The sequence below is a fragment of the Falco biarmicus genome, chromosome 5 (genome assembly GCF_023638135.1).
Source record: "Falco biarmicus isolate bFalBia1 chromosome 5, bFalBia1.pri, whole genome shotgun sequence".
NCBI lineage: Eukaryota > Metazoa > Chordata > Aves > Falconiformes > Falconidae > Falco > Falco biarmicus.
In genome coordinates, this window is record NC_079292.1 from 90459382 (window position 1) to 90486349 (window position 26968).

Below are 26968 nucleotides of genomic sequence, written 5' to 3' on the forward strand. Positions count from 1 at the left end.
TGGACTAGGGTTTGAAAAACGTGCAGACCGAGTCCCAAGAAGAACTGTTTAGATTTTATGACTCTGAGCCATCTGTGAGCTAAACGGACAGAAACCATCGAAAAATTGTGAAGCTGAGAGTTTGGTTTTCACAATATGCTTCTGAATCCCTGTTAATCTGCCTATTAAGCCAACGCTGGCTATTCTGCAACAGCCCCACTGAAAATGCCACGGGTGTGAAAAACAGCAGATGGTTAATGGGGGTGGAAAGCTAAACAAATCATTAGAGAAGCATGGAAAATTCACTGCTGGCTATAAAAGTCACTAGACAAGGGCAGCTATAAACAGCTAGGTGAACACAGGAGGTAGGGACACGTGGTAGCTGCTCTGTATAGACTGCTGCTATTTCACTCTTAAAAAGCAGAAAAGTGCTGAAAGAATCGCGTGTGAGCTGACCATACGGTGCAACACGCCCAAGTACTGACACCAAGATGGTTTTCCATCGTGCTACAGTTTCCAGCCTGTGGCAGCACCTTGGATCCGATAATGGAATCGCACAAGGACCCTGGAGGACACTTAAAAAGCAAACTCACTTGCTTTTTACATGCTGTACACGCATGACTGTTAAACCCCAACCAAGTGATTATCTTAATTTGTAACTGACATACCAACATGCTGAGGATATGTGGAGTATAAACATAACATTAAGCCGGGAGGCCAAGGTAGGAAGGAAAAGAAACTCAGTACAGCCCATCTTTCACTGCACTCCTCCAACTACAAACCCCCAAACTCTCAGACTGCAGAAACAATTGTGACATGCAATTAGGTGACCAAGAGAGGAATTTCCTCCCCTCTTTTTCCCCAACAATTTACCTATCTTTAAACAGGAGAGAGATATCCATTTCCAATCAACTCAACGGGCATGAATAACTACCTCCTAAGGCATCTCATGATGATTTTTGCTTATGCTTCAGAAAAGGTAGTTATGGCAGAAGTGGCAGAACAAGGAGAATTGAAGTGAGGTAAAGACTGAGTAGCAGCTACAAGTTGGGGCAGGAAAGCAGCTACAATGAAGACATGAAAATCGTACCATCATTTTCATATTCAGTACTGTTGCAACATTCCTCCTGCCAGGGATTCCATCCTGACGTATTTGGGACTGCCATCCCCGATTATGTTTCACAAAGGAGCCTTCATCCTACTCTTTTAGCTTTCCATTGGCAGGCTGAAAAACTTTTCACCTCCAGTCCCCCCCAAGTACCCTGTGGCTGAGCTCTCTCACATGGATCATGCCTGTCAAAAATCGTTGTCAATGTAACAGGAAATAAAGGGGATGCTGGTATCTCTAAGGAACAATCTCTGCCACCAGAGGCTGGGGTTGGAGTCACTGCTTCCCCCTCCCCGCCACGCACGCTTCAGGCAGATGGCATTCGTTTATCATACAGACACATCTGGCCATGTCAAATGAGAACAAAACCAACTGTAGTTAGAGAAAAGAAACTGCAAATGCTTTTCAATTTTATTCTTACTGGGAAGGTAGTGGCATCCTGACATGTCACATCATCCAATGAAAACTGACAGGGACTTTATCAAGGCTCCTAGCTCACCTAGCATTTATGGTACTAAGTCTTGCAGTCATCTTGGCTTGGCGGTAGTGTTTTGTTCAGCCTGCAGACATGGCATTCCCAATTCCAGACAGTTTTGCCGGGTCACGACCAAAATAACTGGCACTAACAGAAAGGGAAAGTAATCAGATGTGAAACTCAGAGACCCTGTGATGAGCAATGTGTCAGGCTGGCACTGCACAGTATTTGTACAGACCAGTCAGAAATGGGTATTACAAACAGAGCTGGAAAATTAGAACAGTTAAAAACATGACCAAGTGCTTTTGATAGGTTTCCCAGAAAAGAAAGTCTGTTCAGAAATAAATGTAACAACTTCAACTCCCCCCCAACCCAAAATAAAATGCATCTAGTGATCTTTAAATCAACTTTTCCATTGGATAAATATATTTGAAATGGTTGTACAGTTCACAGTGGCATAAAGTTCTCTGATTGCTTGAGTGCTTGAAAATATCTCATCAGTAAAAAAATACCAGAGCTGGGGGAGGAAAACCCTCTCTCTGAATTCTGCACATGGGCAAATGCACAGGTTTTGGCAGGCATCAGGTCATCGGATCCATGGGAAACCAGCAGCATCACAGGACTGCAGATCACAAGTCAGGCGACGGAGGATAAGAAGAATAGTAAGGCCCATTTTCCTGCAACGAGAACAGAACGAGCAGTTGAACAAAAGTCTTCCCCAATACATCTGGTGCAACGGGTGACGACACAGAGGCAGAAATAAACAGGTACCCCTGGCTTCGTCTTCCACAAGTACAGTGACGGCCACAATTCACCCAGGAGAGGACTGTGCTGGCAATCTGGCAAAAACTGGTTTTTGCCTCTGTTTTAAGCAAAAAGTGCAGGTTAAAATTTTGCCATTAAGCTGAGCTGTGATGCAAGGAAAGCCACAAATGCTAGCATAGCCGGTCACTTGACAGAAGTTGCTTACACAGACACACAGCTCTAGTCATTACTTTGTAGTTACAGCACACCCCTCTTTGGAATGATTTGGCCAAAGCAAGCCATATTCATTCTGCCATTTGGTTAGAGACCTGGGATGGAGAAGGGAAGAGGAGGAGGAGGGACCAACACAAAGGCAAGGCACCCTTCTATGGTTCCATTTTTCCCCACTGCTTCCCCACCCCCTCACCCTTTCCTGCACGCTTGTCGATACATGGGACAGGAAAGAATAAACACAGATAGTATTTCTTTTTACAGTCAGTGTAAGGTATATATCAGGTATATAATGTGAATTTTATCTTATCCACAGGCTTTTAGTGTGTTGTGTTATAGTTCTTGGCTGAAGAAAAGTTGTCTGCCTTTTACACGCATAGCAGACTGCTCTATTGGGAGAGCAGCCTCCTTCTTAGCCAAGCCCTCTGGTTTGACTGACGTAGAAAGAAAAATAATCATTAAGAAAATACTTCCTCACAGGAGAGCAACCAGAATTTCCAGGAACCCTCCCTTTCTTCTCCCCATTTCTAAGATGTGGAAGTCAGCCCCTTTAAAGCTCTTGCAGAGCAGAACGGGAGAAGCGTAAGAACTACACTTTGGAGCAAAGACGGATGCTTGCAACACGCAACCACTTACCCTGGCATCATACTCGAGGACAAAAGGGGGGAGATCAATCTGTTCCGGGGGTATGGCTGTGAATAACTGCTGAAGGCTTTCCACATAGTGGATTTTGTCCTTTAGCCCTGAGACCGTAAAGGTTGTGAAAAACCATGCTGAGACCTGAAATAAACCCCAACAAAAACAAATTAAGATGGTGCTGTTTCAAAACTTTCAAGTTCAACAGAATACTGCAGTTAAACAGGCTTGATTTAAGCTTGAAACACTAATAGCATGACAGTAATACAAGGTCAGGAAGCACGCACCGCTGACTGCTAGCAACCACTGTCTCCAGAGTTCTGAAGCTGGTGCTTTCTGGCTTCACATGCACTCCTTCCCAGCTGCCACTTTAAGGTCCCTTTCGACTGTACAAGAGTGACAGCTGTTCTGCTAGTTGCCTTCAAAAAACCATTAGTGTAGTGGCACATTTTCACGTCCAGTTTAGCCAGCTCAGAATACAACCTATTGGATTCTATATCTGACAGAAGCATTTTCAACCCTCTGCCTTCAAGTTTTCACAGACTGGATCCACGGCAATCCTCCACTTTGGGGGAGAGAGGTTTTTCAACTGTTCAGCGATCCCATTGAAACTGCTCTGCTTTGGGTTGGCTAGTGAGAATGTCCTTCTGTTTTATCACACTTCTTATCAAAGCCTTATCAACTTATTCTACAGGATTTTACTTCAAGTATTCACACCTCTGTCTCTTTTAAACAGGATAAGGAATTTTTGTTTTGCAAAGGCCAATAAGACACCATTTATACCTCTGCAAGTTACTAAATATTCCTTCCTGTTTAGATTGACTGCAGAAGCTTTTACTTTTCAACACCCCTTCTCCAAAATTAAGCATTATATCACTTTTTTATTTCTTATCTAGTTTTTCCTGGCAGACTGAAGGGAAAGAAAAAAAAAACCCACCAAGTGTTCTACAGGTCGCAAATGCTCCCATAAGGGACCATTTACATTGTTCTGGGCAACCAGCTCTTGCTGACCCTGCTTGAGCAGCGGGGCTGGACCAGATGACTTCTAGAGGTCCCCTTCCAATCTTGAGCATTCTGTGGTTGTTTGATAGTTGTGCTTTGACTGCAATAAGTTAACAGAAAAGAAGCAACACCACAAGAAAAGCCTTGAGGGAAGTGGGAGTTTCAAATAAGCTAAAACACTAGGTCAATAAAAATGATTTTACCCAAATGCAACATTTAAAGAAAAAGTTGATGCCCAAAACCTGTCCTGGAATATCTGCGCTACCTCCTCAAAACAGCCTATTTTCATGAGAAAGGCACAACAAAAGAGACAAGGAGGTAAAGAACAGGACAGAACATTAAGATTGGCTCGTTATTTTAAGGGCAGAATTAGAGATTTACGTTACTGGAAAGCAGGGAGACAGTTTATTACCGGCCTCCATTACTTACTGTGTTTTTCTAAGAAGACCTCTTATGAGTGACACTGGGTGACAGTTTGATGAGTGAAAAATACCCTCTCAATCCTGTACCAAAGTAGCATGCATTCCAAGGCACATTATGAATGATAATCACTAAATATTAATTGCTATGGATGTTTAATACATACAACAGTCCAATAGGGAATATTTTTGCAGCCATTATGAAAACTGTTTTTGGGGAAAGCACACACCCCCCCACCCCCAAGTATACCAGCCACTGCAGTTTGACACATCTTCAGCAACAGAGAAAAAAGGGAGGGGGCAGAAGCCTTGCTAAAGAATTCTTCTCCTATCTCTATTCTTGATAATCACAGGTTATAGAAACAGCAATATGACAGCACCCATTTATTGGTAAAAGGACATGGAGCTTTAAATGAAACCAAGTCCTTATTAATGCACTGAAAGCAAAATAAGTTATACCAGAGCAGTAAAAAAAAAAGTTAAGAATCTAGACATCTGAAATTTTCCTTTATTTTTCTTGTTCTGCAGTTCATAATCTGAATAAAAGGCTATCAAAGTCACTCTGTCAAGCTAGAAAACCACAGTGTTAAAGTACCAGATGTCTTTCCCCCCAAAAAACCCAGCACCACCACAGATGCAGTGTATCACCAATCTCTTAATTAGGTCATTCCCCAAAGAGAAATTTGCTAAAAATCTAGAAAATTTTACTACACTTGGAAGGATCTTGCATAGAAAAAGCTGTAAGCTATTTGCAACAACCTTTATATTGGCATCTGATCCCCAGAAACTGCTTTTATGACTGTTACAGAAAAACAAGACAAAAATTGTTCATGATAAGTACAAAGACTACCATGATTAGGAATATCTGGTTTGATTATTCATGTATGTTTCTGTTTTGAAACATTCTTGATTCACAGCCAAGTTACTATATTTATAAACCCAGACTTTCTCTGGGTGAGACTGTTTCAGATGCAGCCACCAAGCTTTGTTTGGAGCGCTCTCAGAAGAGGGGAGCTGAGAAGATTCACACAAAATTGCCCCCCAAAAGCCCTTTACTTATGTATCAGCAGCTATAGCAATAATAAGCAGAAGTACATTCACATGCAAGAGGAAGGAACTTGTGGCAGCACTTCAAGGGTATCTTAATCGAAGGCTTGCTGGTGAAGCGTGCATTGCTGCCAGCCTAAAAAGCTAATGGTGCCTATGCTGCAATCTTGCAAAAATGCAAAGAACAGTTACATTTCAGCAGCACAAGAGAAGTTCTTCCCAGATCACAAGAACGCTCACATCAAAGCATGAATAAAGGCAGGATCAGTATCCAAAAACGGGCCATGCAGTGACACACCCTGCTTCAGTTACTCTGGGTTTTAGGGTAACTGCTGAACCCTCCTCCCTGCATACCAAACCCCACGTACTCTAGACAGGCAATTATCCTCAGAATATACATAATTTTTGAAGTTTCATATCTAGAAACCAAAGCAAGAATCATGGTTGGCACCACGAAGTACATTAAGAACTATGCTTGTTTTCTAGGGGCACATGAGTTTCTAAAAGACATGATGAAAACCTCTTGATCCTTTTCAGCCCAGAAATGAACAAAGCAACTCTAACAGATGGCCACCATCCTCTGTGCCAGGATTCAATACTGCTGTAAAACAGACAATTTGTATCTGAGGTTTAAGAGCGAGGTGTATGTAACAAGGATGATGCATTTGGGAAGCTGCGTGAATGCAGAAGCCTTCCTCCTGCATTTGAGACATGGGGTATTTTCCACTACTTCTAGGGAAGTCAGTCAATGCTCCAAATGGGAGGACAAATGTGCCAAACATTTCTGAAGATATTTGAGGCTTCTGAGCTAGTAATCTTCCATGGGGACAACAGCCCTGAAAACAGCCAAAAAAGGAGGGGAGAGACAAATCATTCCCTCTTAAGCAGCCATCTTCACCGCCAGGACTTTCTGCTGCACATTCCCCACCGTGTTTCACAAGCTGATAGTCTCTGCAACAGCCAGCAGCAATCCCACTTGCCCTTCAGTTAGAGAAAAGGCTTGGCAGAAAAACACTGACACACATCCTCTTTTGCCTCCAGCTGTGCTGCTAGAATAGCATACAAACCAATTCCACTCCCAGCAAGTGGGAGAACTCTCCATCTCTCACCCGCCTTGCTTCCCACCAACTATCTGCTTGCCCCACAGATCTGTTGAGTGCCGCTGCAGTTCTCAAAGGGACAGAGAACATGGTAACAGACTGGTGAACGCGAGTCCTCATCCTACAACAAAAAAACCCCGTTTCTCAACCAAGTAGAAATGTAGGAAGAGAGGAGAGGGATAAAGTGCTGCTGAGAATTTAAAACACTAGTACTTCTAGCTTCAGCTTCCACTCAGCTTTGTGACCACAGTAATGTTTGATGCCAGCTCCTAAGTATCCTGACAGGAACTGGAAGGTATGCTGTTGGGAAGCCTCAGCTTCATCTGTATAAAACCAGGGAAGCTCTGAGTCTCACGGTGTCCCAGCTGTGCGCACGCAAAGAAAGGACTCTTTGGAAATTTAGCAAAGAAATTCTTGTTGAACATGTGCAAACAGATGTTTTTTTCCAGGCGTATAATTTCCTCAGATTTGATCAATGTCAGCAAAAAGCAGAGTAAACACAGAGGTTAATCTGATGTGAACGCAAAGGACCACATTTCCAACTGTTTTAACAGGACTAACAATTTTAGGAAGGGCCGCTGCTGACACTTAGTTCATCTGAAGTACTCATACCGCTGCAATACGAGTAGTGTGTATGAAGTACAGAGGGGAGCAAGCTCCGTCTTTTGTTACCCCACACAGACCACAGCCAAGGGTAACACCTTACTGCCTGATGAGCTCAGTTTTCCATCTCCTAAAGGCTTAACAGGATTTTTCTGCACTCCATCACAACAGCATTCTTCCTATCTTCCTTTGCTACTCTACACTCTATAATACCAAATAACCTCGGGGCTGCTTGACGCACTGTCCTCTGCCCACACCAGGGCAACTCTTAAGCAATACACAGCACCGATGCAATACCTCTTGTGGGGAAAGAAGAGGTGAAACATCCAGGAAATGAACCACACAAAAAAAAAATTCCCACAGTTTTTGGTCATGGTTTGTCACCCTGCCAACCAGACAGCAGGGAAAAGGACAAAATGTTTCTCTTTGGAAGAAACAAGATCCAAAGCTTCCATCTCTCTCTGTTAAGAGCACAGGCAAAACAGGGCACAGACAGCTGCGCTGCACTGGGGTGCAGCTTATCACTAATTTTGGAAGACTACAGCTAGATCAAAAACAGGGATGAACTTCAAACTCTGACCGTGGATCCAGATGATACTGCCTAATTTTGGAAGTCTTCTATATATCTCCATGTTCCTCATACTACAGTCTTACATGCTGCTCTGCCAACACCCGAAATATACTTTTCTTTTGTACTGTTTACCTCACCTTTGAACGAAATGTTGGGTGGACAAAATACAGTGCCTTCAAGTTCCTCTTGTACCTGGTTTAGAGAAAGAAAAAAAAGTCTTTAAAAGTGACTTCTAATTAAGCTCATCTACACAACCCAATTGCCAAAACATAGATGATTTTGCTTAAATGCCTGTGATGTAATTTTATAGAGTTAGATCTAACACAAGGGCAGATACCAGAAAAGTAAGTGTAAGAGCGTGGGAGGGTGGGTGGGTTGGAGCAGAATGATTATTTTTCAGATAAAGACAACATAGACAACATAGCCTGCAGTCTTCTATGCGGACAGTGAAAATTATGGACAAATTATGACTGCCAATGTTACCCAAGCCTCTTCCCTCACAACAGCAACACACTTTTAACAAAGCCAGGCTCCAGAAGCTCCACCTCTAGATAAGAGATAGACAATACACCCAGTACATCCCTCTAAGAGCTCCAGAAGGCAGACTGCAGAGGACAGAACTTCCTGGTTTAATAGATGGTTTTATGAAGGAAAGAAAACATATCTTCCTTCTTCCTGCCTTTGTTATGTATTTAGGTCTTTGCTCCAGCAAAACTCTTTTATAAATAAATCAGAAACCAGATACAGGGAACGACATACATTGCCGTAGCACGGAGGAAGACCAGAAAGGGTCTCCTATTGACACTCACTTGGCATCAACAACATCGTAGAGTTTCTTCAAGAAATTAGAGTCTAGTTGATTGTAATCATTTGTGAGCGTATGGAAGTACACCAGGACATATTCCTTCACTGCAATATGATCCATGACGTGGATGAAATACAGAAGAGCCTGAGACAGAAAAATGAAATTTATATTTGCAAAGAATTCTTTCACAGTTGCATCACATCTTAATATGCTTCCTTTAATTCATTCATAAATCAGGAGTCATGAGCTGGGTGGCATTATGTTTCAGCTACAAATGCAAGGTGAACATTCCAAGCCTTCAACTTGACTGTAGTAACTTAGATGTCTTTTTTTGTCTAGCTGACCTCACAGATGGAGATAAATTCTTGCTGTTTCCATGAAAAACAAATTTGACTCATTACATTTCACTCTTCATGTCTTGGCTGTTATAGAAACAGGGCAAATCTGTCTCTTCTTGAGATGAAAAAAAAAAAATGAGCCACGTTAGGTCTGTTTTTCTAAAAATAGCACAGTTCCTCCTCTAAAAAGCCACCCCCAAAACCCACACACAAACCTTTATAAGAGAATACAAATTTATCTGCCTGTAAAAGAGATTAAATAGAAACTATTTAAGTCTTCTACAGCTAAAGTTTCTAGCAGTTATAATCAGATTCCTGAACATTCATATTCAACATACACAATAGTTTTACAAAGCGTTACCTTTTCCATGTCTATCAACGTTACAGGGATATTCCTTCCAACCACCACCATCACTGTGCGGCCACAGTTATCTACACCTACAAAAGAAAGAGAAGTATGTCTACACTTCTCTCAGTCATGCCAGGTTTTGAAGTTGGTCCCTTTTAAAACAGGGAAAACCAACCAGAGCTCAGAATTTTTGCAATGCATATGGTTTCCATCTTAAAAACAAAGGAAATACACTTAAGTTATGGTTCTCACTATACCAGTGGTTATTCTGATCCAAAAAAGGGTGCGTCACATCCGAGAAACTTAAGGACTGCAATTTTATGTTGCCCGAGTACTCTGCATTTACCCAAATCTCAAGTAATAACATTACTTTTATTAAAAAAAACCCAACAGAACAACCAACCTTCACTTGCAGTTCTACCACCAATGCAAACCTCTTCCTAGAAACCAACCAATCTAATGCAGATTCCCAGAGCACACTTTACTGACCTCCTGCAGCCCACAGAGCCTTGACTAAGGCAAACAAAAGAATTTAAAATTGCAGTTACTGAGCACAGCCTCAGCATTTGCACAAAGATCAAGGTAAGTATCTGAATTTTCAGGAGGCCAAAGTTATCAGGCAAAATGCTGAACAGACTTTCTCTGCAGAAACACAGCCATGGTTTTGAGACCCTGACTACTCGCCTGTTTCTTCCTGTCATGGTGCAAAGCAGCTATACGCCACTGGGACTATGGCAAGTTTTTACGTTCAAGTATGATGCTATCTAAAGAGTAAAAGTGAACTAAAGAGTACAGGTTCCCCATTTCTGCTTCCTAGGCTGCAAGGACCTTGCAGCTATGTTCTTCCACTGAACTCTCCACTGCGTTGTTGAATCTCTTCCTAATCTCCCCATGTACTGAACAAAGAAGTTGCAAGATGTGCTGCCCCTGGCACTCGGCCCTTAGTACCAGGAGACACACACAGAGGAGGGCAACGCATACTAACCCCAGGGAAATAAAGCAAGCCGCTTTCTTCAGGAAAGCTGTATCAAAAGTTGCTTTGGGAACTGCTTATTCTCTACAGTAATCACCTGAAAACAACATTCATTTCTTTGTAACAAAAGGTGGCGACAATTTAGAACAAAAGGAGAACTCTCTCATACACAGTACCTTAGCATTGGCTTAATTTATCAGTACTGATTCACATCTAAAGCTACAGACAATTCAGGACATGCACCTATCCTCAGACTGTTAGAGCAGAGCAGTTTGGGAGTTTACCACAGTGTCTTTCAAAGCCAATCAAGAGAGAATTCCTGCTTTACTGCAGAGATGTTGCCTAGTTCTTGGCCAGGCTTCTAGCTTGATAACATGGCTTACTGTATGCTCAGGTCTAAAAAAAATACTGTATCTTTATTTTTTATTTTTGCTTTAAAACAATATACATCAGTTGTTGGTAGCCTGAGCTTACCTGTCTGGTACAAGGCTTTCAGAGAAGCAATATCAGAGAGGTCTTCAGCTCTTGCCTGACACAGCCAGCGATTGTAACTAGAAAGTTAAAAACATCTGGTCAGAACTGATCCCCCTTCAGATTAGCATTAGAAGCCTGAAGACATACATGGGAAGGGAAGGACAAAACAAGCTCTTTATGACTGAGCCCTCTCTCTAGTATTGTGGATTTCTGACCTATGAAGCAACTATCAAGTTATTAAAGAAAGAAGAGGGTGGGGAAATTTGAATCTCTTAGTTACATATCTAGTGATTTTCACCAGTGCAATGAATATGCACCAACTAGTAACTACAGTGGCATTGCATTTGGGCTAAAAAGATTGGAGAGATTTTCCATTTAAATACTTCAGTATCAGTGTTTAAAAAAAATACAAAAGAAAGAAAATGTATTTGAAAAGTCCGTAAGTCAAACATAACTATGTAGCAACAACCATTACATACAGATTTCCCCACCCCTCCATTAAACGGTGAACAAATTAGTGATTCATCTGACAAAAGAAGCCATGCACCATGCCTCAAGAGGACTCCAGCATGGAATTGGCTTCTAAGAAAGTGATCATGCACGTTAAGAATGAGCAGGGGGAAGGAGGAAAAAAAGAAAAAAAAGAAAAAAGGAGAAAAGCTTCGGCATTAATTTATTTTTCTTTCTGTTTTGAAAGACTGAATAGAAATGTTTTGCTATCTGCCCAGAGCCTCAGGAGCAAGCGGGCAGTACTGAAAGCAGGTGATCCCTGTACAAAAAGCAGTGACAAAACAGTGACATCTCGTGGCACAGAGGTAAGGCATGGCCGGACGCACTGGGAATGCCAGTGGGTTCACCACTAGCTTCCCTTCTCTTACTGCCCCTTCCCTTCTCCCTTCAGGCCAAAACCGCTACAGCAGGTTTTATCTGTATTTCCTTGCCAGAACAGATAACAAAACCATCATAACGGTTGGTCCTCTGAACAGCTAAAACACAAAACATTCAAGCAGACAAGGGAATTCTCACTTCCTCTGATGCTGTTTTTGCAGCGCTGCCTCTGACAACTGTCCCTGAAGGATGAGGCGTCTCTGTTTATCAACATCTCCCTCCATGCGGGCAAAAGCATGGGAACCAATGAAAGACAAATCTGCCTCCAGACCCTCTTCATCTGAAGCATCTGCAGTAGAAACAAAGGGTAGCGTAAGATGTTCAAGCTGCACACAAGACAGCAATGCTGCTGAGGAACTGGAGTGTATCTCAGGGAGCCAACCCAGTCATCACACTACAAACTAACCCAGAAAACCCACAGCACACCACGATACGACAGATTATAGTTTGTGATAACTACAGACTCCCTTAAAATGTTGATTTGCCTGGAAACTAACTGGGCAGGTCCTAGTCATCGGCTTGTAACAAAGGGGTGACTGCTAACTCTTGAAAAACAAGGTCTGGAGAGAGTGGCTTGGGCTTTACAGTTGTTCTACTTGTCATGGGGAAAAATAAGTATGCAGAGGGACAGATGCTGCAGCTTTATTCAGTTTAGAAGCGCGTGGTAGAAAGGACTCGCTTTTTATATCATTGACACTGACGGAACAGATCCTGTAGAGCTGGTGGTAAAATGAGTTTAGTATTTAGTATTTATAGTATTGTTTACAACACAACTGCGTGATGAAATAGAAAAGCACAGGCTCGCTTGCTGGCGACAATACCAGAATGCTCCACTACATTTGATGTCATCAAGGAACATGGCTAAGGCTTCCAGCATTACCTCTCTGGGCAATCTGGATGGGAACAGTGTTTCCCAGTTTTAACGTAACATGCTATAGTAGCAATGGGACAAAGGCACGGGATTCTGATATACCCCTTTGCTCCTACATGTGCAAACCCTGTAATTTCACAAACTATTCAGTAGTGATTGAATGCCTCCCACTGACCAACCACAGCTGCAAACACCACTCTAACCAGCAACATGGACAGGGAGAAGAAAAAAAGAAAAAAAACAAAAAAAGAGAAGAGACTGGAGTCTGATCAGCAGGAGTATGTTTATCAGGTATCAAACCGTGAACTGTAAAATTGTCTGTACCCTCACTGCATAATCAGCCTTACCCCAACTGGCCATGCTAAAGTAGAAAACCTTTGAAACCCTTACCAGGTTATCTGCCTTTGATGGTTTAGGGGTTCACAAAGAAATGTAAAACTTTCACAGTGCTGCTTAATGAATAAGGCAGAATGTGCCAGCTACGACCACTTATACGTTAAATCATCTTGCCACATGTATCTCACCTCCTCAACCCTGACGTCTAGGCAACCTTTTTGCAAGGAGACTTCTTCCACTGAGCTTTGACAGACGTTTCCTAAACACTGATCTCTGGGCTGACCTAGCTCTTCTATCTTTTAGGGGGTTTCTTCTTGTTTTCATTGAGCATCTACTAGTTTGATGTACACGCTGTCCCAACAGAATCTTATCATTTGAGACAACATTTGCTAATAGTTAAGCAACACTTGGCTAATATACAAGATAGGTTATTGACAATAATGCCTTTTTAAGTTAGGGGCTGCACAAGATTCTGCAAACAAACTGCAAAGGTCCTAAGCACTTTGAGAATGGGAATGCCATTTGCAATGGGAATGAACTACGCTTCCCCCAAGAAAGAAAAAGACAGAACAGCTCTACTGCATCCTCTAACCACAACACAAAGTGGCAGAAAGAAGTAGTTACTGCTGGGGAACACATGAAGGCAATGAGGCAGCCTGACAGCCGCCTTCCTTAGGCGAGGTGCGGTAGGAGCCCAGCGCTCCGCTTCTCACATGCCTTGTCTGGCTTTCCATTGACTTTCACACACTTCTGCCAAAGTTCAGTTAAGAACTCACCATCCGGCACACCCGGCTTTTCAGTGATCCTGATCTGCCGCTCTGGTACTACAGGCTCCCCTTCTGCATTGCCAATATCTGCAGGGAGGTAAGGCAAGGATTGTATCTCTTCTTCCAACGATCTTGGAAAATACAGAGGCAGCAACTTCTGGTAAGTGGCCTACAAATAAGAAAAATGCGTGAAGGGTCCATCACGCATCCTTGCTTTTCAGTTAAGTAACGCTTGCCCTTGTAGCAGGGACCTTCTCAGCGGTTTAGAGGCAAACTACCACTTGCCTCAATGGCTTATTTTGGGCTGCTACCTGGCAATAAAGGTGTGTAACCTTGATAAACGTTAACTTTTTTTTTTTTTTGCCACACTGGTAAATGACCTTAAGAGGACTCTGCTTTAACCTTCCTGAACTCAGGTAGATCGCAGACTTCAGCTTTGTAACTAAGTTAGAATATGCATGGGTGACAGACTTCAGTGAAGGTTGCTTTTATATCAAAATGCACCACTACACAGATCACCTTTGGTGATCTGACTGGGAAAAAAGAAAAAGCAACCACCAAAAGAAACTCTCCCCACCTGGAGGAAAACAGTGAAAAATCTCTACTGAACACTGTAATAGCTCATGTGTTCTCTCCAACCGATTAATGGTTTTAGACCCCTTATCCAGATGCCACAGAACCTAGTACAATGGGGTGTTCTGCCCAGGAACTGCCATTAGCAAGTCTGATATACAAAAGAAGTCAATATTCAAACTGCCAGCATCCGTCTGCACACAGATCATTAAATGTCAAACTTCTTATTTCAACAAGCCAGCCAGCAACGTTCAAGATGCTCGCAGGTGATCTGCGGGCATGCTAAACTGGCCCTTTTAAAGCACAAGGGAAGCAGCGCTGTGTAAGGAGGAAATCTTGTACTAAGAATTTCCTTTCTGGCTGGCAGATTCCATCCAGCACAACTGCATGTTATAACCTCTAGTACTGGCTGCAATTCACGGCTCAGAAATACAGAAGCCAGAATTAGAAAGATTCTGAACATGCCCATAGTGATTGCCAAGGGCATAAACAGCACTGGAAAAGGTGCTATGCTAGCAGGAGACAGAAGGATGCTGTAGGACCAAAAGCCTGTATGATCTGAAGGGGAAATCCGAGTCCAGCTCTAGAAAGGAGCTAATTACTGCTGCAGAAAAGATCAAACAGGCCCATGAATTTTGGTGGAATGAATATCAAGGAGATACCTCTTCAAGCTCGGAGACTGCAAACACCACCTTCTCCAGAGTCTCTCCATGAATCTCCAGGAACCTTCTAACTGTGCCTGCAAGAAAGAAGAATAAATGTACTTTGCAAAAACAGGAGAGGAAATTTAAATGCACAACTGCAAGTGAGGGAGTTGGAATACAGAATAGAGACACATCCCTCCCCTCACACAAAACAGCTTCACGGGCTGTACCCAAGTGTGGATTAAGTGGCAGTTTAACACACCAAATGGCTTGCTGGCCATACTGGCAGTTCCATCTCCACTCTCTGTCGCTGCTCACTCTAGAGATGGATACAAAATGAGAAAAAATTTCTCTCTGATTTTAGTTTGCTAATTATTCCTCAGTCTGTGGAATGCGATTCTATGGCCCTGCAAAATTAAGCCAAATCCCTCCCCCTTAGAGTCTGTGCAAGCTGCCAAAACCAGGCAATCCTAGAACAAGTCATTGTGCCTTAAGTTATCAGGAAAGCAAGATGATAAGCAGCTATAGCAGAAGCTGGTATAAGACAGAGTCCGTCACACAAAACCTCTGGAGTCAACTATGCCAAAGCGGCATATAAAAACTGTATTTATAAATCATTAGAGAAACTGTTTCCTCTGTTACTTTCTTCTGACTCCCCCAAATCTCTAGCAAATCCAGGGACACAGTGAAGTTCCCAAGCCATTGCAGCTGAGGGGAAAAGAAAATGTTTTGTAACCAAGCTCCCCGTCAGACACATCCTTGTACAGATGAGGTCCTTGAGCTGCAATAATCTTGACACATATCAGGATTTTCAAGTGCTTCCCTGTCAGGCTGCCAAGGGAGAAAGTGTCCAAAGCAATAAGTTGGTCTAGCAGTATTTTATCAAGTAGCATACAGCCCTAAAGGGACAACAGACGACAGCAATAAGGAAGTGTACTCTGCAGAGAATGCATTAGCGTCAGTTCTTCAAGAAAGAGCAGAGGGGGGGAAAAAACCAAACTATTTTCAAATATTTCCTGTACAGAAATTCACATAAAAAGCAACACTACTTTATGGGAGAAATGCAGTTGTGTGGTTCCACAGCAAACAGTTTCCTGAACCTATGCGAGCAGATGTTTTCAGATCTCTCACTCAACAGGCAGATAGCAGAGAAAACAGCAGACTAATCTGTTTCTCCAGTGTCAGCATCTCTGCTGAACAGAGGGCAAGAAAGATTTCCTCAGCCAGCTTGCACAGCAAGAGGAAAACCCACTCCCTCCATCTGCAACAACCTCCCTGTTGTGCAAGAGCACCATGCAGGAGGGTCCAGGGACTGGGTGGTGGTGGTAGAAAGCAGATGGGAGCAGGCCAAGAGAAATGCAAAAGTCAAAAGAGAAAAGGGAAAAGTAAGAACCAGGCAGGTATATAATATTCTTCTCAGGGCACTTTCCTATTTCTAAGTATTTTCAGCCTAGGAAATATTCAGATTTGTTTTTAGTAGCCTTCATTTTTTTCTTTAATACAGTTTCCTTTTGAAGCCCCCCAGATTTGAAAACTTTTAGCATCTACAATGCTTTTTGGTAAGAAGGTTCATAAAACAAATAGTGTAAGCACTTGTTTGTTCTGAACCTGATTCATAGTAGCGTTGTTTAAAGGTTCTTGTTTTGGGAGACAGCGAACAGCTGATTCCTACCCACGATCTCCACGCCACTCGAGTTTATAGACATCTATCACATTCCCTTCAACTTCAGCATATTCCAGTCTGAAAAAGACTTTAGCTCACTTAGCTATTGCTTGCCTTTCTCCATTCTTGCTGACCTCTTCAACTTCTAGTTCTAGTGCATCCTTTTTGAATGTGCAGCTTTAAAGGGTGGACAAACCACAGATTTCTAGCATAACGTTCTTAATTTTGTTGTGTCTTACTCCAACTGCTGTTATGAACTCTAGTGAGCTGTTGTTTTCATGGAACTATGATAATCTCAAGATTTTGCTCCTTAGGTTAGGCCATCATTTTGCATGTGAAGGCAGAAGCAGACAGGAGTGGGTCAGTGGGAGAAGAATATCACTTCACAGTTGGATATGCTGATGACACTAAAATGGCAGATGACATTCACTTGAGGCCCATCTCCAGCTATTCGACAGTACGGCCTCATCTTTGCTATTCTGAACACTTTTCTATTACCAGCAAACTCTTTCACCTCACTGTTCAGCATCTTTTCCAGGTTAATTAATGTATTGAATATATTCCAGCACAGATTCCCATAGATCTTTACTGATGACTTCTCAACAGAGAAAGGATCATTTGTTTTTATCATCCACTTCCTGATCAACCAGAGGCAGCCTTGCCTTTTTACAGGCTCCAACAAACCACAGCCCCCTAAAAAAAGGGTTTCCCCATATTAACAGCAGTCTGAGGCAAGCGATCTGCTGAGTAATGCCATCCAGTTTATGTCACATCCCAGCAAACTTACGCAGTGCTATGTGGGTTGCATCCTCCAAGGGGTAGCATCTTTTCAGAGAGTTAATAACACAAAATCCTATGGAGCACATTGCCTGCTCCCTGAAATCCAGAAAAAGAGAAACAAATGAATAGACGGTCAGGTGAGAACAAACGTTTGCCAGTAGGGTAGATAACATTAGCACTTTTTTTCCTGCCTTTATGCAGCAGTGACCCTCTTTTAGGTTTGTGCAGAGGGATTCTCTTCTAGTAAGATGTACACATACCACCATCAGGCAGAAGAGGGAACCATTAATGATTCCACACTGTTTCCTCTTAGTTTTGTTCTCAGATTTCTCCTTCTACTTCAGCCACATTGTTCCTGCAGTTTCTCATATCCTGAATGAAGAAGTTCTTACCTCAGGCTCCTTGCAATCCTTTCCAAAATATTTTTCCTCCTGTACAGATTTGACAGTGAGGAGAAGGAGGGGAAAATGAGGTGCGCTCTATTGCAAACACTCTCCCGTTCCTCCACCTGACCTATCACTTGTTTTGTTAGAGGTCTGGACACAGACCAAGGTGGCTTACTCAGTCCTAGGCATGGTTGGAAATCACTGGTATAAAGCAATACAGTAAGATCTGCAAGGTGCTTCCAGCAGAGCACCAGATTTTTAGAAGAGTAAAACAGATGCCTTGCCAACAGTCACCAGAGGAGTCTGAGCAACCTCAGAGCTGGCAGACTATTTTACAAGCATCAAAAGTTACTCTAGAAAATAGGTTGACTGAAAAGCATTCAGAATCCATTGAGCAGAATTATTGAAGTTTTAAAATTGTTTTTACCATGCTTCAATCCAGGCCTGACTTTGCTTGTTGCTTCTGAGGCAGAACAAACCTGCACGTACTAGAAACCTTAGCTTTGATCTTACGAAACAGTTGCTATTGCCCTCCAACGCAGTCCAGGCTTGGAAGAACTGATCTTCCCAACCTTAAGAAATTGTTAAGTATATTTTATGACATTGCTGTTATTCAGGTACTTTTTGTGACTGTTACCATTACAATAGCTGTCACAGGAAAACAACAGACTACAGGAAAGAACACAGAAAAAACAGAAAGAAAAAAAACCCTGTTAGCTAAGAGGAAACAGAAAATACCACAGATGAAAGAGGGAAAACTACAAACCCATCTGCAGCAACTGTGGATTTAGAAATAACTTTGCACCTTGACTCAGAACTTTAGATGATTGTTGTATGAAGGCAGAGGCCAAGCATGTGAATGGATACAGCAGTCGGATCTGCCTGCGGCTACGTCCACATGGCCGCAGAGACACATGAAGCTGCTGCTTGAGCAAGCTCATTTAAAGCTTTTCGTGGCACAGAACCCAATGCAGTTATCACTGCTGGGCTCCTCAGAGTAACTGAATGCTGCGCAGCTCCAATTTCAAGACTCGAACCAGCTCAGATCTCTCTGCACATTCAATCTACACCACCGACACAGGCAACAAAAAGCATGAAGTATACCACGAGGCCACTCAGGTTCTCACGCCCTTAACCAAATCCAGTAACCATCAGAAGATATTCTCAGACATTCGGCCTCTGTGCAGACCCGAGTGTCTAGGGCAGACACACCACGGACGGCAAACCCTGACGTAAGTGGCCGTGTGCTTACTTGGCGAGCTGCAGGACATTGCGGTAACAGCTGTACAGGGAGCTCTCGGCTGCTGTGCGATACCGGCTTTTGTATTTGGGTCCCACTGTGTGAATGATGAAACGTGCAGCCAAATTAAATCCTTTGGTGAGTTTAGCCTCACCTGTCCTGCACCCTGAAAAAAATAGACACAAGGAAAAATGCCAATGTCATGATAAGAAAGCTGGAAATATTCAAGCCCTTGACTTCTTCCAGTCAGACAACTCCATACATAGAAGTCATCAAATTTATATCCCATATGAAGTCATTTACACATCAAATACTAAGGATAGCATTCGATCTCGTAACAGCTGCTTAGCATCACCTAGTCAGGTTGAGGTGACAGCTGTGCTCCATCTCTCAATTTTAAAACTATGCATGTAAGGACAAACCAGAAAATGCTAGAAATGCTGCCTTAACAGCAGTGCTTACTGTGCCACATACAGAGCCAAAGGCAGCAATGATTTAACTATATGCAGAGAACAGATGCACAAATATGCCATACAACCAGCAATAAAAAGTCCTTCTGAATTTAATAACTTGGCTTGGGGAGATTGCTTTTCGGATAAAAGGGCTAGAAGTCTCCTTCAACCCATCAGCTTTGACAAAGCTATTCAAAACAAACACATCAAGCACTTGCTCCACCTGTGCTCCCAGAACAAGGTACCTTGCTTTGTTTTGCAAGTTTCTTCGTGTTCACAAGGCAAAAGTATGATTCTCATGGAGACCATACTTTCTTGACAGACTAGATACCTAGTCTCAAGGCAAGGAAGCTCAAGCGACACATTTAATTGTTCCATCCACAGCACCCTCCAGTTGCACACTCCAGGATCATCTACTGTACGCCAGCATACCTCACATCTTTACCTCTTTTTAGTTTTGACTGCTCTTTGGCTATCCCCTGCAAGTTACTCATACTTAATTCCTGTAATTTTTCACAAGGGAAATCAGTTTGTCTTACAAACTTACAAACCCTCGATGACATCCGTAGGCCTATTCCCTTCAGTTTGTCAATGCATTTCTGATAATGAAAAATCCAGGAACAGCTGTTGTGTTTGAAGACTGTTTTTAGTTCAGCACCTGGACAAACAGCCTGCTAACCCTCCCCTTCTTCACCCAAATCTAGCCCGCTCCAGTTCTGGACGGCTGAAGAAGTACTTCTAGTCTTCCCCTACGCTCAAAGACAAGTATTTTCTCCCTTCTTCCTTCTGCATGTACAGCTGCACTGCAGCTTTCTGATCTGGCTGAAAACTAGTATTTTCACTGGATTAGCTTTCAACCTGATCTTTGAGGTTGCTAGTGCCCACAAAATGGAATGCGACAGGAACGAGTGGCTGCAACCACCCTTCTGGCAGCAGCACTGCAGTAGCCTGGCTTAAGTCAATCGTGAAGCTGCCCACCGAGTAGCAGTGTTCACCTCTCCTACTCTGTTGTTTGTGGTGCTCAGGCGGGCTATCAGCATGCACCAAAGCGTATTTTATGGCAAGAAACATTCCAGGTTGAGGATCTCTCTTGCTCAAAACTTTAAGCACGTCCTTTTAGTGGCAACACGTTGCCTTTCAGCGAACATCTTATACACTTTTTAATCCAATAAATCACATCATTAGCTTCTGTAGACTTCCACCTTGGTTTTATTGGGTTAATCAGAAGGACTACAACAGCACACTAAAACTAAGCACACTATTCTGAATTACTGCATATCCTCTAAGATGCCTCAGCTCAAGAGAGTAACTAAATAAGCACAGTATGGAAAAAGCAGAAGCTAAACCCAAAGCACTTAATGCATCAGGTATCAAGTTACTTTCTTCCTCCCTGGTCCGCCCAAGCCACACAACTTGAAAATAGCAAGCAAAGGCCTGCAGGAAAAACGGTCTCGTGAAAAAGAATGAAGGAATTTTGACTGAGGTATAGTTGTGAATTCAGCAGAGAAACTAATAAATTCAGACCATCAGTAATCTCTAACTGCACTTATATCACACTTTGTACTTCCCAATGCCTTCTGCCCGGAGATCTCTACGAAATTTATAAAACTAAAACGAGCAGCAAATATTATATCTATTTTAAGAAACAGGGTGAGGTAAGCTAGTAGAGAGAGCTGCACAAATCAAAGTCTGTGGCAAAAGTGAGAACAAAGTCAAGATCTTATTTTTTATCCCATGATATTTCAAACATTAGAACAACTTCTCTGCAAGTTTAAAACTGAGAGTCTGAATCCTCCATATAAAGTATGCAGTGGAGAAAAAGTCTCACTGGAGCAGGAAGACTACTGTGCGTTGCTGTTACAGAAGGTCTTTATTAGTCTGCAACAAGTATGTGTTGATAGGCAAGCATGTATCAATAGCACGTAATTTGCAAGCTTGCATCCTTGGCTGTAGTATTTCTGTTTTAATGAAAACTACACACTGTTCCTATGAATGCGTAAGTTAGCTGAGCCTTAAAGAAAGCAGGCCTTTGAAATGTCAGCACATCACATGCTTTAAGATCATGATTTTTCTTGGAGTCTATGAAATATGAATACATACCAAGGAGTAGGAATAAAGCTGGAGAGAACTAACTGAAGATCACCACTGCTCCCATTTCACAGCTTTAGAGCAAAGACCATGCATTTTCATGTTTTCAGCAAGAACATTCTACTAGAAAAGAATTTCAATGGGAAAGCATGCAAAAGGAGGCAGAGGTGACGAAAGAATCAAACTAATTTCCTAACTGCACTCACTTCCACTTCTGCTACTGTGACAAACACATTAAAGATGCACAAAAGCCAAAGCTGTAATCCAGCCTCTCCTTCCTCTCCCACCCAAACCGCCAGTAGTGCATCAAAGAACTGATTTTCAAAAAGCTTTTATTACAAGGCTAAAAGGAAACTGTCATGTATAGGCAGTCATGAACCTGCAGAATGTGTTATGGAGGGAAGACATCAGCGTCTTCACAGGGGTAGAGAATGCAAAACTACATCTATCTCAGCATGGTAAAAGGGAACGTAAGAAGCTAAGCCCAACTTTCACAAATAATTCCCTACAGAGCTGACAGGTCTCAAATGTTAAGTATGCCTTGAAACATTGTCCCTCTCCACCTCACAGTGCACAGAAGGAACCCAAGTTTATTTTAGAAGAGTTCTGGTGTACATAGCAGGGTCCTAACTATTTTATAACATCTGCTGTATTTTGAACCCAAAGGACACGCTGAGTTTTCCCTCTCCTATGAAACTGTCACTCTTCCTCTGGTTTTACATCCAGGTTACTCACAAAAAGCAAGTTGAATCAGCAAAACATGATTTTATAAAAACAGGATGTCTATTAAATTGCAGTTTAAGCTACTGAGAGTTTTCATTAGAAATACTGTGGTTCTTCTACCTGTTTTGTTACTACGTAAGGAGAGCGCGCTGTTAGGCAAGAGTGAGCAGTACTACTCAAGGATCACTTTGGTCTCAAAATTCAGCTCAGTACCACAGGTATTAGAAAAGTGAATTTTCACCTGCAAACTGTATTAGATTTCTGTATGACCCTGGACAACTATAAACACTTTGCTCCTCACACAGAAGAGGGAAACTCCTCTTTTCAACTAACAGGCACTGGGAATAAAGCTGAGTATTTGTAAATCTCATCACCAGCCATAAACTCTGTTAATAAGAACTCAGGTAAAGCAAACCTCAACCATTTCCAGAACAGCCTTCCATTAGGGATGGTCTTGTAACTTTATTAGAAAGTAATCTGTTGTGCAGAAAAGGCAAATGAACTGAACAATTTAAGTAGTCACTAAGTCTATTGCAGTGTTTTATCAATCCATCTATTATTGCCATTGTTTCCTGAAGGACTGTGTGCATATATTAATATCCTGACAGAGGATACACAAAGTGTATATTAGAACCCATTTAATTTCTGCAATGGTGAACTTCAGTTCCTGTCTTCCACAGTATATATACACACTGAACAGGGTAAGAACAAAATCTGACTATGTACAAGGCTGGTCCCTTGAGTAAAAGCTCTGATAAGCTAACCACCCAGAGTGGCTTCAGGTAACAATGGGATTTACTGTATCACAACTCAAGGGCTCAGCAACTCTAGTATCTGCCCCAGGTTTTTAATGATCTGTACCCTGAACGACAAAACCAGGAGAGGCTAGATTGTCATGTGTTTCCTCCATCTATTTCACATTAACACCAGACGTTGGGGGAAGGGGATGAAAAAAAACCAAACAAACAACAGACCAGTGCTATGCCTTGATTTTAGTGTATGTCCAAATCCTCATGCTTTGTACTATGCAAGGACAGTAGATTTCAGTAAGATAAAAACATCTCCAGCCACTTACCTTTGAGCTTCTGGAGTTCATCCCTCAGGTCAGGCCCGGCGTGCATGAATATACTTTCAGATACTGGGTTCTTATCAGTGAGAGACTCATTACTGGTGTTTACTATGGCTGTGCAGTTCAGTAACGCTACATCTCCTTTCCTGAGGAAACAAGGAAACCGTTTATTGTGGGCTGAATGTAAGATGAAGCAATCATTGTCAAGTAAGTGCTGACAGGCAAGGAAATGCCAAGTTAAAGGACAAGCATTAACAGCGCTCCAGTGCCCGCAGAGGGTAGCGTACCCTGACATGCTCACCATGCAGAATCATCCTTTGCCTCTAACTGATGAAGAAAGACTGCAAGCAACCTGTCATTTCCTTAAACGCTCCCTGCCTCAACAGAAACTTAGTGATGTATGTAAAAAAGGCAGTGCTGCAGTTTTATGTAGGGCAGTTTAACTAGCAGAACATGCAAAGAAGCGTGTTAAACTGATGGGAGTGTAACACGTTCCAGAAACCCCATGTATTCTCTCTTGGAGATAAGAGGACAGTCCTTGTGGCACGTTACTTTCAAAACTTGAATAATTTTTTCAATGTACTTTTCTTGGTTTGCACACATGCTACCCAGGGCACCTTACTGCTGCTGCTTTTCCTCAGACCCCTGAGGATCTGGAGCGACACTGCAGCTAGACAAGCCTTTGCTGCTTTTGTTCCAGCACTGCGAACCGCAATTTGATCATGACCATTCTGCTGTTCAAGGCTCAGACATGCAGAAGATAAACAAAGCAGAGATGCACGAGAGTCAATGGAGTAGCAGAACTCTGACCTGCTTTTTGTCACTGAAGCAGCCATTAGGGATTTGGGGATTAAAGAGCATAGGAAGGGAAATAAAGACTCCCATGCACAGGGAGAGATTCAAGTAACAGTTGAAACTGCACATATTTATTACACCCAAGCCCAAGTCGTAAGAGATGTTTAACCTTTTACTTCTCTCTTTCTTTACTTAATCAGGTTCAGGAAATCCATGAACAGTCCCATTTCCTGCACGTATTAACCAGAAAGAGGTTCAAGGCCGACCCCTGAATCTGTGTCCCTGAGAAATCCTTCTCTCTTCACACTGATTAACAAAGAGCTACTCATCTAGAGAGCAGGTTCAAGTATCTGAGTTATAGGAAAGAAAAACTGATGGAGTAAGTTCACCTCAGCACACGGTACTTTATCAATAGATTCTGGCATAAAAATGTAGAGACAGAATACAGAACAGAGAGGGGGTGCAGGAGAGAGCCCAAAGCAAGCCATGAGAACCACATGAAAGAAATAAATACCAGAAAAGTGAAAGATTAAAGCCAGCAAAGAAAGAAAAAAGCTAGTATACAGCAAGTATATTTAAAAAAAAATTAAACAGTTGTATCAAAGTACTGTATTTGGTTTTGATATTTAGCGTACAGTATGACAGCAGGAAATACAGCTCCAGTCTGCTGCATCAAGAAATGCCTACAAACGTGCTGTTTATAACCTACGGTGGAGCAAAATCTCAGACTTGCGGATTTACAGCAAACAAAAAGATTCTTTTCTTCCCAGAGAGGGGTTAAAGACTTTATTCTAAAGCAAGTGATCATTACATGAGGCAATCGGATCCTGCAGTACACAGAAGTGATGACAAGCACACCAGAGCCACATGGAACTTACCATAAGATTATTTTTGCATTTATGTCTTTCCTGTATGGAAAAGGTGATCTAACATCAACTTGAGCTTTTTCAACAGGATTTTGGTGAGAGTACAGCTGCTTAGCCTCATAGGCATCAGTCCAGCCTGGCAGACTGTCAACATCCACAAATTGGGAAGGAGCACCCAAGGGATCCATGGAATGGAAACAACAACTCCTTTCCTCTGCTAGCTTGTCACACTCCAATTCTCACTGGAGTCTTCCAGGTGCTTTAAAGGAAGAAAATCAAACCAGGTCACCAGCTGTTCACTGAAAGTGACTCCCACAGAGCCAGACCTTTCACCAGACTGCAATGCAATTACAGCTAGCAGAAAACAGAAACACGTTTCCCACTCAGCTGCTCCTTCCTCCTCTTTTGTTACCTGTATGCAAAAAGGCAGTGCAAATACACTAAAGACAAACTTTTCCAACAGTGCAAGGTGAAAACACCTGCTCTATTAAATTGGCCCAACTGGCTTGTGATTCTCACATTTTGAAAATGCTGAAAACAAATTCCCAAGTGTAGAAAGGACCTCAGTCTTTCTGGAAATTATTTCTTTATCTAAACAAACAGCAAGTTTGTAGCAGGGTATGTATAATCTATCCCTGCAAAGATTTAGGTCTAGCCCTGGGTCATACCTTTTAAAAAAAATCAATCAAAAAATGCAAAAGCAAAAGAAAATACACAGCGTCCCAAATCACTACAACCCCAAAACTCCTAAACACCCCCCCCCCAACAAACAAACCAATGAAAACTTCCTCCCTCCCCCCAAATCGCACAACCCTTACGGTTCAGTGAATTCTGAAGCTATGCAAATAAGACTTAGAGTTGCACAGTTCTCACAGTCATGCACTCAGGCATGAAACGCCTTCACTCAAATAGGTTTTGCAAGAAAGAGAGCGAAGCTGTAAAATTAGAATGCTGCCCCAATGAACCTGCAGGTTGAATTCTGCCATCCGATTTTTTTTTTTTTTAAAAAAAGGCTGAGATGACACTGGTTGCTAGATTAAGACCCAAACTTGCCAAAACATACTTTTTAACTGCTAGCACGTTACACCTAGGCTACTACATTTTCACTGTAGCTACTAAACTGTACTAGTAAATTAAGCTAGCACAAATACATGCACGGGTGATTCCAGTTCACCACATATACATCTATTATTTAACCTTTTTCACAGGTTCATTACTGATAATTTTGAAGAGACAGCATCCCCAAGTGGTAATTCTGAAACATGGATTATGAAGTATTTTCATTAGCTAGAAAAATAATCCAAAAGAAACAACCAAACACCCGAACTCAAGCTGAGGGGTGATAACGGCTGACGCCAGGACACTGGCAGCCAGGAGAGTGCCCAGGTAAGGTTTCTGCCCTGGAGTGCTGGGAGAAAGCGAAGAGCAAGAAGGCAGGATGGGCAGAACGGCTACAGCTCAGAGCTCACCCCCAGCGCTGCCCTGCCGCTGGGAAAGCGCCAGCAACCGGGGCCCGGGGGGAGCGCAGGGGGCAGGCGGGGAAGGGGCGCGCTGTTCCCGGGTACTGCGCCCCCCAGCCCGGGGGGTGCCAGGCTCCGGGGGCGGCACAAAGCGCTGCGAGCGGCGGCCCCGGCGCCCCCCGGCGGGGTGCGACACCCTGCCCGTGAGGGACGGCGCTGCCCCCCCCTCCAGCCCCCGCCGCTGGGCCGCGCCCCCCCGGGGCCAGGCCGGCCAGCGCCCCCGCTGCCGCCCACCCCGGCTCCGCCCGGCCCGCGAACCGCCGGCAGCGGCGGCGCCTCCCCCCGCGGACCGGCCGCTCGGTAACTCACGGGCAGCCCGCACCGCCGCCAGCCCCGCCCGCCCGGAGGGTCTCGATCGGCGCCGGTTTAGCGACATCACCCAGAAAAGCGGCGCGACCGCAGCGCGCTTCCGCTTCCGGACTGCATCACCTCACTTCCGGTGAGGCGCACTTC

At 43.0% G+C, this 26968-nt stretch overlaps 1 protein-coding gene across 2 annotated transcripts; it reads right to left on the reverse strand.

Annotated features, from left to right (window-relative positions):
• Positions 1-1465: 1465 nt before the first annotated feature.
• On the reverse strand, positions 1466-26958 carry GDAP2 (ganglioside induced differentiation associated protein 2). 2 transcript variants are annotated; one of them, XM_056338909.1, is made up of 15 exons: positions 26825-26940; positions 26317-26403; positions 25008-25254; positions 23341-23480; positions 19015-19168; positions 17384-17472; positions 14952-15028; positions 13726-13885; positions 11881-12031; positions 10855-10931; positions 9420-9496; positions 8725-8864; positions 8053-8107; positions 3174-3317; positions 1466-2239 (listed from the first exon to the last, which is right to left on the reverse strand). In XM_056338909.1, exons 3-15 carry the CDS (start codon positions 25181-25183, stop codon positions 2192-2194), a joined length of 1488 nt encoding a protein of 495 aa, XP_056194884.1. In that variant the 5' UTR covers positions 25184-25254; positions 26317-26403; positions 26825-26940; the 3' UTR covers positions 1466-2191. The 2 variants fall into 2 exon arrangements, with proteins under 2 accessions (XP_056194884.1, XP_056194883.1); XM_056338908.1 differs by lacking the exon at positions 26317-26403 and having other exon boundaries at positions 26825-26958.
• Positions 26959-26968: the final 10 nt, after the last annotated feature.

Bases quoted from the DNA above. Each gene is read 5' to 3' on its own strand.
- GDAP2 (XM_056338908.1), bottom strand. From the start codon at position 25,183: ATGGATCCCTTGGGTGCTCCTTCCCAATTTGTGGATGTTGACAGTCTG. The intron at 8,108-8,724 runs GTGAGTGTCAAT...TCTCTAAACCAG, and splicing joins TACGATGTTGTTGATGCCAA to GTACAAGAGGAACTTGAAGG. The intron at 2,240-3,173 runs GTAAGTGGTTGC...TTCTCGTTGCAG, and splicing joins TCCTCGAGTATGATGCCAGG to GAAAATGGGCCTTACTATTC.